Raw genomic sequence first — 12,558 nt, forward strand, 5'->3', positions numbered from 1 at the left:
GCTGAGCTTTGAATGAAAAGTGGAAATTATTAGATTAAAATGAGGAAGGTATTAGAGGCAAAAAGCACATGGGTCAAGTGACAAGGTGAAAATGATCTGAAGATTTGACAAGAGTGAGCATAATGGAGGATCCCGCATTGTACAGTTTTGAGAGCTAAGTTAGAGGAAATATTACCTTAAAATTGGGTCTTGAAAATACCATTTTCCAATCTATTGGAGTTCTTTATTTTCCAGAGTTACTGTTTCACATTTTTCTCTCCAGATCACTAAATTGTCTTATTCTCAGCAGATGACCTTGTGTCCTACTTCACTAAAAAAGAAAATCATTCTACAGTAGTTTCTCCCCACCTCAAGTTCTCTCTCCTATTCACTCTTATTTCAGAAGATATTTGTTTATTCTTTTCCCTATTTTCTTTTATGTTTGTTTTTTAAATTTAAATTCTTTATTGTTTAAAGTACTACATAAGTCTCCTTTTCCCCCCATTGGCCTCTCCCCAGACACTCCCACCCCCCCAGCACATGTCCTCACCCCCATACTGTCTGTGTCCTTTGGTTATGCTTATATGCATGCATACAAGTCCTTGGGTTGATCTCTTAACCCCTCCCCCCCTTTTCCCTATTTTCTTGATTTAAGAGAGAAAGAGAGAGAGAGAGAGAGAGAGAGAGAGAGAGAGATCTATTTGTTGTTCTACTTATTAATACATTCATTGTTGATTTTTGTATGTGCCCTGATTGGGGATCAAACCCAAAACCTTGGCATATCAGGACAGCTGAGCTGCCAGCCAGGGCCTTCCTTATTCTCAGTGTGTCTTTCATCCTGAAATATTGCCTTAATCTTGCTGAAACCTTAGATTATACTCCATTGTGAGATGTTGAACTTCTCAAAAAAGGCTCCCACGTTTCCTCCCTACTCTTTCTCATAATCAGTCCGCAGCCCTCCTTTGTGGCCTTCTCATCTGGCTTCTTCCCACCATTTCTGAAAGACCTCTTTGAGACATGACCTTTTCTCCAAACCCAAAATTTATTGAATTTATCTTCTCTAATTTCTCAGTAGCCTGGAACACTGCTGATTATCTCCTTTCTGAAACTCTCTTCTCTCTGGGCTTCCATTCACCTAGACCAGTGATCGGCAAACTCATTAGTCAACAGAGCCAAATATCAACAGTACAACGATTGAAACTTCTTTTGAGAGCCAAATTTTTTAAACTTAAACTATATAGGTAGGTACATTGTTATTAACTTAATTAGGGTACTCCTAAGGCATAGGAAGAGCCACACTCAAGGGGTCAAAGAGCCACGTGTAGCTCTCGAGCCGCAGTTTGTTGACCACGGACCTAGGCTTTCCTGACGCTCCAATCTTACTAATTGTTCTTCCTTGATTATTGTTACCCCCACTTCCTCCTTCTCATCTCTAAATATAGATACATCCCAGGATCTTCTTTTAAATTTTTGTCTTTACATCTTTAATTATCTTACTTACTCTCATGGCTTTAACTATTCCCTATAAGAGAACTACTCTCTAACTACATCTTTATCTCTGATTACTCTTCTAAATGCAGACTCATGTTGCCTATTGGACATCTTACACGTACCTTATACTCAGCACATCCAAAGGGGAACTTCTCATTTCCTGCCCAGAAGCCTTACCTCTGACCCCAACATTAATCCAGGCTCCCAGGAATACTATTTCAGACTCGCCTTAAAACTCTTCTCTCCCTCATCCTCCAACGTTCAATCAGTTGACATATTACTTTTATTGGATTTTGCAATGTCTCTCTTATCTGCTATTTCTTTTCTATTTCTACTGCCATCAAACCAGTTCAGGTCATCATTGTCGCTCATGGGGACTATTGTGGTAGATTCTCTGTCTCAGTTCTTTTCCTACTTCCACCAAATAGTACCTATAATCTGTGTTCTGTCCTCATCACTTCCATGCTTGAAAGTCTTCTATTTGTACTCGCTGCCTACCAAATAATTTTAAAATCTCCAACACACCCTTTAAAGTCCTCTATAAACTCACCATAATGGATCTTCCCAGTTTTTTTCTCTCATCACTTCCCATGCTTTATCCGGGCCAGTTCAGACAATGTGCTAGTCTCCAAACAGGCCCCATCTTTCCTGCCTCTGCAGAGAACCTCTTAAAAAGTATTATTTAGCCCTGGCCAGTGTTTCTCAGTGGTTAGAGTGTCGCCCAGCACACCAGAGGGTCATGGGTTTGATTCCTGGTTAAGGCCACATACCTGGGATGTAGAATCAAACCCTGGGCCAGTCAGGTGCATTTGGGAAGGGAGACAACCAATCTCACATTGATGCTTCTCTCTCTCTCTTTCTCTTTCTCTCTCCCTCTCTCTCTCTTTTGTCCCCCCTCCCTCCCTTCCACTCTCTCTAAAAATCGATGGGAAAAAATTATTATTTTAAAAGTTAACCCCTGTAATTTCATCTTTTAAGACAACTGTTTTCATCTGTACCTATTATTGCCTGGTCCTTTTCTACAAGAACAAGGTTTTTAATAAATGCAATCATAACGACTTGTCTTTCTGTATTTTATTTCAAGATTATATTTTTAAGATTTTCTGTTCATAATCTACAGTAATAAAAGACAAACATGCAAATTGACCGTACCTTCACCATGCCTTAAGCCACGCCCACCAGCCAATCAGAGCGACTATATGCAAATCAACCCAACCAAGATGGCGGCCGGCAGCCACAGAGAAGAAGCGAGCAGGAGACTTGGTTGCCCCAGTGATGGAGGAAGCCAAGCTTCCCGCCTGCCGCAGCCAGCTCTGAGCTCCACTCAAGACTACAAAGTTTTAATTATAGAAGGTAAATAAATCCGAGAATGAAGAAAAAGAAAAAATGGAGAGGTTGAGAGCTTTCGTCGCCAGGGGGCTTGGCCAGCCTGAAAACGGCCCTCAGCCCCTCACCCAGACTGGCCAGGCACCCCAGTAGGACCCCCACCCTGATCTGGGACACCTTTTAGGACAAACCAGCCTGCCCCCACCTGTACACCAGGCCACTATCCTATATAATAAAAGGGTAATATGCAAATTGACCCTAACAGCAGAACGACTGGGAATGACTGGTCACTATGACACACACTGACCACCAGGGGGCAGATGCTCAATGCAGGAGCTGTCCCCTGGTGGTCAGTGCGCTCCCACAGGAGGAGCTCTGCTCAGCCACAAGCCAGGCTGATGGCTGCCAGCACAGCGGTGGTGGTGGGAGCCTCTCCCGCTTCCTCAGCAGCACTAAGGATGTCTGACTGCAGCTTAGGTCTGCTCCCTGCTGGTAAGTGGACATCCCCCGAGGGCTGCTGGGCTGCCAGAGGGATTTCTGACTGCCAGCTTGGGCCCGATCCCCCAGGGAGCAGGCCTAAGCCAGCAGGTGGACATCCTCCAAGGGGTCTCAGACTGCAAGAGGGCATAGGCAGGGCTGATGGACCCCCCCCCCCCCCCCCCCGCCCCGAGTGCACAAATTTTTGTGCACCGGGCCTCTAGTATATATATATATATGCCTAAGCGACAGTGACAACCAGTCAACCAGTCACTATGACACACATTGACCAACAGGGAGCAGACACTCAATGCAGGAGCTGCCCCCTGGTGGTCAGTGCGTTCCCACAGCCAACCTCCTGCAGCCAGCCAACCTCCCGTGGTTCCTCCTCCTGGCTGGCCCCAATCGGCCCCTATCAGAACTGGGCAAGCCAGCAGGTGGAGGGACCCCACCCATTCACGAACTCATGCACTGGGCCTCTAGTTGTCACTATAAAAGATTGCATTACATTTGATGTGCCCTAACTTATTTAACATTTCTCTAAGATTGGACATTTCAAATGCTCACAAGGTCTTACTAATGCAGACAATATAGGTAATAACATAACGAATAGCTTCAAATTAAAAATCATTTTGCTCAAGCTCGATTCATTCTACAAGTGGATGTACTTGGTTAAAAAAGCTCAGGCTCTCTTATTACATTTCTCAAATTATTTTTCCACTTGGAATATCTCCTCCCTAATCTTTGTCTCTAACTTTTACTCATTTTTAAAGGCTCAAATAACTATGACATCTTCCTTGACAATTTTCCTGCCTCTAACTCTTCCCAGATGGACATCCTGCTCCTCCCAGGTGAGCTCCCATAGCACACTGTTCTGTGAAAAGTGCCTATTTTATTCTAACCATCCTGAATTAAGACATGTACATCCATGTCTTGTGTCTATTCAGAGACTGTGGGCTACTCAAGAGTCTATCTCTTTTTCTTCTTAACTTTGCATAGAGATTTTCTATTATTTCAAGCTCTCTTGTGTATTTTGATTGTATTTTACTCAGATTTCCTATGTGTCTTAAACAGAGGGCAGAGTAGGAGATGAAAGAAGCTTGTGATATCAGCTCAGTAAAACATCTTGACAGGAAAACCTTGAGATTCTTGAGTCTTCTGCCCTCAAAAAATATAAGAATATATTCGCTTGTGTTGCACCATCTCAAATTTACCATGCAGGATGGGTTTCATCCGAAAGGCCGTGAGCAATCTTACTGCAGAAGACTTGGAAACCTGGTTTCATAAATAGGATATAGGAGCAAAACCCAGGAGAGAGTTTGGGTCTTAATTCTACTTTTTCCTCAATGGCTCATTTTAAGATATAATTGTTTTAAGCCTATTTTCCAAAATAAAAGGTTAATTTTTACCTCATAATTTTGGTTCACTTGAGGCTAATTTTGGCTGCATCATTCCTGTCTCATATTCATATGAGGCACACTCTTAACTATGATCTGAGCTTTTGATTTTCCTGGCATACAGGAAACCAAACCCTTTTCTCCCCATTAATGTGTTGCTAATTCTTGTCTTAAACAGACAACCATCACACTTGGCCTTTCCACATACAAACATACACACACACACACACACACACACGGTCCATCATACAACTGCAGTTGATTACTATGAAGTTGCTTTCCAGCCCAATGAGAGAAAAATCTGAAACCAATTTCAGAACCAAGAGGAAACTTTATTTATAGGTGTATTGACATTACCCAGTCAACTCAGCTACAATGTCAGGGTGATATTGTTGCCTCCAACTCAGCTTTCTTTGTTTCCAGAGAATGTTTTAGCTCCTCCATTGTTGTGCCATTTTCCTTTAACCTTTGCATAAAGTTCTCTACGGCTTTGCAAAGTTCTTCACTCTCTTGAAAGGCAAGCTGAAGAAAGAAACATTTTTGTAAATGATAACTTAAGAACGGAGAGCCAGCTTGATATTCTGAAGATAATGAGTAGTGCCATAGGTCCTTGAATGGGGGCTCAGAACCAGGCTAATTTACATAGGGATGTGGATCTTAAACATGATGCTCAAATACACTTACTATTACCCCAGTAGTAAATATAAACTAAAAGAGGAGTCTCAATGAAAATTGATTTGTCACCCTAGCCAGTTTAGCTCAGTGGATAGCGTGTTGGTCTGCGGACTGAAGGGTCCCGGGTTCGATTCCAGTTAAGGGCATATGCCTGAGTTTCAGGCTCAATCCCTAGTAAGGGGTGAGCAGGAGGCAGCCGATCAATCATTGATGTTTTTCTCTTTTTCCCCCTTCCTCTCTGAAATCAATAAAGATATTATAGACATGAGTTTATGTACCTTGCTCTATAAAGTACATGAGACAATGACTCCTACTAACAGCACCTCGTCAGGTGGCAAATGGGAACTACCATATATAAAAATGTGAGGTAATAGTTTATGTGCCCCATACTACAATCAGGTCAAGGCCAACCCATTCAAAAACATCCCAAATTGATCAGCTATTTACTAAGCATGTACTAGGAGCAATGCCAGGCCCTGAAGATCCAGCTGTGAACAAGACAAACAAGGGCCTACTACTCACCAGTGCCTTCTCATGTGCAATCTGTCGAGCTGATTTGGGAGCTTCTGGAATCAATTCACAGACCGGAGGTGCACCGTTCCATTCCCCATCAATGCACTGCTGCTCTTGTGTGCCCACCAAGCGGTATCTGCACAGAAATTAGAATGGCCACAACGCTTAGCCTTCCCACCTTCTGAACGGGACAACTAAGGCTGGTTTTGTGTTGCTATATTTCGGTATTTCTTACTGTGATAGAACCCACCTCTCGGCCCTGGATCCATAAGGCATGCTTAAGTTCTCTCAGTATTACAGGGTAGTACTAAAGTAAAACCGCTCCCTGGGGTGTGGAGAGCCCAACTGATGAGCCAACCCATAAAACATGGAGAAGTGAGAAATTCTGAATACGTGCGTTTATACATACAGTTTTTGGATGGGGAGGGTGAGGGAAGACCTTTAAATAAGCACCTGTCATCTAGGCTCTAAAAAGGAGTAGAAAGCTAGAGAGAGCCTTCAAATATATCTTAGTGAACTGGCTGAAAAGAAGCTGCAGCTTCTAATCAGAAAAAGACGTGAGAGTTGACTGCAGTCTGTTGGAGGTATATAATGAGATTGAAATGCTAGTGAGGGCACATAACCCTGAGTTAATAAGAATGAGGCAAGGGAAAGAAAAAGCTAGGCGATCTGTAAGGTGTGTGACCAGGCAGTCTAAATTAAGGCTAGACCTTAACTAGGGTATTTTAAGGATCTATATTCTAAATCTTTCTATTTCTGCAGTTCCATGTGCTCTGTGGTTCTTTGAGTTTTTTGTTCTGAGGGTCCTTAGGAAAAAGTATACATTTATAATACCTATTTTGTCTTACCTAACAGAAAAAAAGGTGATACTTTAATTAGGATAAATAGGAAGGTGAATCTGTCTTCTAGGGATTGGATGGAGCTGGAAGTTGACTAAGGCAGCTCTCAAAATTAGAATGAGCTCAGGATCCTGAGCAGTAGGAAATCAGGGGACTAGTTTGAGACAGACTGGGTGTGGAGAGCAGCTACAGCATTTGGACAGGTTCAAGCCTCGGACTAATGAGAGGGCACGATCCTCTCGTGGCAAAGCCACCTGCAAGTCCCAGCACAATTCTAGCCAAAGGCTATATGTAGTTATAAGCTTGACCTTATGGTACAAACCTGTAGCCCCACGTGGCTAAGTGCAGGTGCATGTAATTGAGTAGATTCGAAACCCATGAGAATGTTGTAACCACGCCCTTACTTTACCTCATGGAATCTGGCTATAAAATAAAGACTTGGCTTGAAGGCTGTGGCACTGTCGCTAGCTCTCCATCAGAGAGGACAGCGTCCCACCCACACCCAGCTTCCCTCTCTTGTCTGTCTTTTCTCAGTCCTTCACTGCCCCCTCTCAGGCTCACCAAACCTAGCTGTGCTGGTACAGCACATATGGCGCCCAACGTGGGGCAAATATGGGGAACAGGGGCCTGAGCTCAGGTTCACACATGGCCGTGCTGGCTTGGCACAACTGGGTCATTCCCAAAAAGAATGCTACTACTCAATGGGCAAGATTTTGTATTTGAAAGGCTGCATCCTCTTACCTGTCTTCACAGTGATAAGTAATGGTAGATCCTGAGTTGAAATTTTTTCCTTCATAATAGCCATGAGCTGGGTTCTCAGGAGGGCCACAGTCTCCTGAGGGACAGGAGCATAGGAGAGACAGTTTTGAAGTTCAGTTATGCTCAATTAAAAACACCCCCTACGTGTAATTGTCTATGCCAGCACCTACTATCTTCATAGCAGCACATGTGGCATCTAGGGACATGTATGTTCTCCAGTCATTTCCTTCTCCTCAAAATCATATGTGTCCATGGGAAAGACCCCCTCCCTGGGCTCATCCTGAGTCATTAGCAATTTGAGAGTACTTTTCTGATTGGCAGGAGCTCAAGGAAAGGAAGGTGAAGTGGTAGAGATGCTAATTGTCAATATACAAGAAAAGAAAATTTAGTTCACAAATAGAAGTCGAAGAAGTAACTCTCTGAAACAGGAAATCAATAGTGTGAGCTCAAATGGAGGCTGACATCCCCCAAGGGACAGAGTTATACAATGAGAGCTTCATAAAAAAAAAAAAGGAAAACAGAGCTTAGATCATTGAGGATGAGAATTGTGGAAGCAGAGCTGGAGGAGGTACTGGATGTTGTGAGTTTTAGTTCTGGCTCTTCCAGTAACCACATGGCACTAAAGAAGCCATTTCATCCCTCTTGGCTTTCTTCCTAACCTATACGATGAGCAGGTGAAGTGATATTATGCTTTCAGCTCTAAGATTAAGTCTAAAAATGTTGATCAAGATTGAAGGCTAAATCAAGAATAATTACATAGGTGTATATTTACTGAAACATCAAGTTCTTCAACACAAATAGCTGAGTAAAAACAGCAAGACATCGAAGAGTATGTATAATATAATATAATTTTTGTAAAACACCATCATATACAAACATATATGAACAACAATGAGAAAAGAAAAAAGCATTGTTCATTGAATTCTGCTCGTTTCACTGGAGTACACCACCGGAGCTGAGGCCCTGCTCGTGAGCTCCCCGTGTTTCTGGGCTGTCTGTTAGATCCAGTCCCTACCCAGATACACAAGAGAGGAAATCACCCAAGGGATGTGGCGAATGCTCGGCTGCCAGGGTTGATCAACATCTTTGGGATTTGCATCTGTTTCCACTGTACTCACTGCTTTTGCAGGTGGGTAAGGGAGGCACCCAGGTGTGGTCCTCGCGGCACTGGCTCCAGTTGCCACCTTTGAGGATGTAGTGCTCATTGCATGTAAACGTGATTGTGTCTCTCACTTTCACAGGCCACCGGAAACTGAACTTGCCATGCAGCAGCACAGGGTCGGGACAGTGGCCCACTGAAGAAGAAAACAGGCGGTGATCTGAAAGGGCCAGGATGAAACCCACCACAGCGAACACTAGACCTCCTGGCACTTCATTGAGAAAACAAGAAATTAGAGCTAAAACTGCACTTTCTTCATAGGGACCATGATACCAAGGGGTATCAATCAGAGTGAGAAAAGACTGGATCGGCCAGAGTGTCACTCTGGTCATTGTCACTCCTGTGCAGGACCAAGACTGAAAAGGTCTTCTTGGTCGTGCACAAGAATGACAATGGGCACTTGAACTTAGTAAAAATAGTTAAGCATCTAACTGGAAATTACCAATAGCAAGCTCATTATCCTGTTATGTAAAGCATTGCTCAAAATTCTTGAGCCTATGTTTGAGGCAAGTGTTTCCTTCTTGTTTATCCAGCCAAATATATATGTGTACTTATCATTTTTTACTTCATTTTGTTTTCTTAGGCATAAAAACAGGAGAGAGCCCTGGCTGGTTTGGCTCAGTGGATAGGGCATTGACCTGCAGACTGAAGGGTCCCGGGTTCAATTCTGGTCAAGGGCACATGCTCAGGTTGTGGGCTCAGTCCCCAGTGGGGGTTGTACAAGAGGCAGCCAATCAATGATTCTCTCTCATCATTGACATTTCTACCTCTCTCCTTCCCCCTTCCTCTCTGAAATCAATAAAAATATATTTAAACAGGAGAGAATGCAGAAATGTGAATTTAGTCATACGAATAAAAGGTAAACATGCTGGTGTTCTTTACTCTGGGAATAAAGGAGAGTCGATCCAACTATTCCTAAAGGTAGTAATAACAAAGAGAATACAGACTACTTCTCCATCTCTACAGACACCACAAATGAGTTTTGTGAACTTGAGCAAGTCACGTGGATCTCAGTTATCATGTTTATAAATTGACGACATACATCTTTCTCAGTTCAAAGTTATAGGATGAAGGACGTAAAATGATACGATAGATTTACCCCCAAGTAATAATAATGCAAAGCAGAATTGTAGGTGGAAAAAAGATCAGTCATGTGCTGATACTTGTTGAAGCTGGGTGATAAGTAACCACACCTTCATTTTACTCACCCGTCTTTTGTATACGTTTAAAATCTTCATGATATAAAAATTGCAAATCAGTATGATATCACAGTACCCCTCCCCCCCCCCCCCCCAAAAAAAAGTCATTTTACTATTTGGTGGAAATTCTTTCCTTCTTGGAGGGGTGGGTGAGTCTATTCAGAGCTGAATATGTACCGTCTAAAAGAAGTCCCGCCACTAGAGTGTTTTAAAAATGGACTCCTAGAAGTTGGGGTTTTTGCCTGACAGAGTTTTAACGTGAGCTCCTGGAGGTAGAATGTGAAAGAATACAGTGGGATGACAAGATGGACAAGGAAGCAGAAAGATGAGACTTACAGCGGCACCTGGGGGTACGGGCATTCCACTCCTTGGAGTCGTTGCAAAACAAGGTGCTCTCCCCTACCAGGTGGTAGCCCTGGATACAAACGTAGGTCCCCAGAACGTGTCCTTCCGCCTCCTTGGCAACAAATATGCTGTTGTCCACCGGGGGAAGTTCCGGACAGCTCTCTGCTGGAGGGAAAAGGAAACAGATCCACAGGTACCTCAGGGGTTGTGAGGAAGCCCTCGTTCGATCCCCCCATCTGACTCTCTTTTTGCTGGATTATTGATTTTCATTCCTTGTACTCATCCATGTTCGGGTACATCCACATCCCTCCCGACCCTGCGATTCCCAAAGTTTTGTTTTCGAAAGGGTAACCGGAATTTCACTCAAATTCAGCCATAAGTTATCCACTCCCAAAGGAGCAATTCCCTTCCCAACAGGCACTCCTGCAGTTTGTGTAAGACCAGTGACGATTTTGAAACGGATACTGCTTTTGCTCCTAGAAGGGGAAAGCAAACAGGTAGCCCCCCCACTTAGAGAGCAGACTTAGTAAATATGTACTAAGCCCCTATGGAGCACCGAGAACTCAGCCAAGTAACCTGAGATTTTTCAAGACGACAAATACATTCCATTGATTTCAATTTCATGAAAATCCTAGACAGAATGCCTCCCAACCCACAAACTGATCATCAAGTGCCTTGAAAACTGAGCGTAAGAAAAGCATACGTACCATCTGAGCCAGAAATCAGCCACACAACCACAAGATAGCACACAAACCGAAAAAACATCTTGTGATCAATTGCTTGACTCAGGCCGAAGTCAACTCAGCCTGGACATCTGGTTTGGATCAAAACAGGTCTTCTAACACCGCTAAAGGTCAGACCGTCCAACCACCTCCCTCCTAGAGAATGGGTTGTATTGATTCTCCTTCCCTGGAAAGAATGCAAAAAAAAAAAAGAAAGAAAGAAAGAAATTGTAACAGGAAATGAAGAACAGCTGTATGAAGTTGCTACAGAGAGAACTTTGCAAAAACATAACGGGGTGGGAAAAGAACTGCCAGTTTTAAAACTCAATTTCAGAAATTGCTTAGGTTCTGTTCATGCAAATCCAGCTGACCGGCCCCTTTGAAGTGCAGGCTTAGCCTTCCGTGACAGACGTGGGCGACAGGGTCTTGCCATGACCTTCACTTCTGTCAATATTTGCCATTGTTTAAAGTCCACCTTCTGCAACTCTCTCTAGCGTTGCTGGTGGAGAAAGGGGTGGCAATCTCTGATGCTTTTCCAGGTAAAACCCAACTCTGGGCACTACCTCATCCCCTTTCTCAAATACCAGCTCTCCCCAGGCTGTGAGCGCACTGAAGACTGAACGCCCAGGGAAGTCAGCTACCCTTACCTGCCTCTGATCTTCCCGATTTATGGCTTCCCAGCAAGGAGCTGGTCCTGGTGGATGCCAAACCTGAGAAGAACTCCAAAGTCCTGTATGTAAACTAGCTTTGGGGCTCTCATAGCTCCTTGTTCATGACTGTTACAGCAATTAGCTGGCTGTCCATGCTCCGTGGTAAAATTCCTACCCAATTTTAGGTTTAAAAAAATAGTACAAAAAATTGTAATAAATATAAAGTCTAAGGGACACGGTAAGCTCTCAAATTTGATTCTCTTCTCCACCAATGTGCATTAGTTTGAAATGACTTGTTCATATCTTCCTCCCACGTTCAGTGTTAACAACTCCAGATCTCCCATGTTAACGGTTAACAACTCCAGGACAGGGAGTGTGCCTCATTGGTCTGTTCCCTCCCTTCCTCTGCACTCCAGAATGCAAATCAGAATTGTCTGCCAAGTGAATGGAAAGCAATGCAGAATCGATGAGAAGAACAGCCATCCAGAAACTTGACCACAGCCTCTCAAATCCACCCTGATCATTTATCATTTATCACTTAATGTATACTGACTGCCTTTATAGGTTTTCCGTAGCTTATCTTTGGTCAACTGATACTTGAGTTGCTAGAGAGCAGACACCTTTTAAAGTTGTTTTCCATGGTTAATGACATTCATAATGCTTATTAGTAAATAAGCATTACAGGCTCTTCTAGATCTTTGAACATTAAGAACAATTTAATCTAATCTAGATTTTTTTCCTGGAGAACTAGGGCAATAGGTCAGGTGCAGAATTGTATTGAGACTGGCTTGATTGCTTTACAAAGAATGGGCAGGCAGTAATTAGTGGAAGAGATCAGGTGAATGGGGAAGGGTAGGAAAATAAAAGCCAGCCATGCCTAGGCTAGGGTTGTGGGGAGTTCAACAAGGGGCGTACACGCTCTGGTGTGTGTGTGTGTGTGTGTGTGTGTGTGTGTGTGTGTAAGATTTTGAGAGAATTGGGATATGGTTTTAAGAAGCTCTACACTATGTTATGAATGCATTCACTT

At 43.3% G+C, this 12,558-nt stretch overlaps 1 protein-coding gene across 4 annotated transcripts; it reads right to left on the reverse strand.

Annotated features, from left to right (window-relative positions):
- Positions 1 to 4,981: 4,981 nt before the first annotated feature.
- On the reverse strand, positions 4,982 to 11,792 carry C4BPB (complement component 4 binding protein beta). 4 transcript variants are annotated; one of them, XM_070396051.1, is made up of 7 exons: positions 11,529 to 11,792; positions 10,867 to 11,068; positions 10,151 to 10,321; positions 8,575 to 8,751; positions 7,439 to 7,532; positions 5,868 to 5,994; positions 4,982 to 5,192 (listed from the first exon to the last, which is right to left on the reverse strand). In XM_070396051.1, the coding sequence occupies exons 2-7, from the start codon at positions 10,922 to 10,924 to the stop codon at positions 5,049 to 5,051; spliced, it is 771 nt and encodes a 256-aa protein (XP_070252152.1). In that variant the 5' UTR covers positions 10,925 to 11,068; positions 11,529 to 11,792; the 3' UTR covers positions 4,982 to 5,048. The 4 variants fall into 4 exon arrangements, with proteins under 4 accessions (XP_070252152.1, XP_070252149.1, XP_070252151.1 ...); XM_070396048.1 differs by having other exon boundaries at positions 10,151 to 10,324; XM_070396050.1 differs by lacking the exon at positions 11,529 to 11,792 and adding an exon at positions 11,253 to 11,269 and having other exon boundaries at positions 10,151 to 10,324.
- Positions 11,793 to 12,558: the final 766 nt, after the last annotated feature.

This window comes from Myotis yumanensis, unplaced genomic scaffold (assembly GCF_028538775.1).
Source record: "Myotis yumanensis isolate MYYU_CA2020_CCGP unplaced genomic scaffold, mMyoYum1.0.hap1 SCAF_17, whole genome shotgun sequence".
NCBI classification, from domain to species: Eukaryota; Metazoa; Chordata; class Mammalia; order Chiroptera; family Vespertilionidae; genus Myotis; species Myotis yumanensis.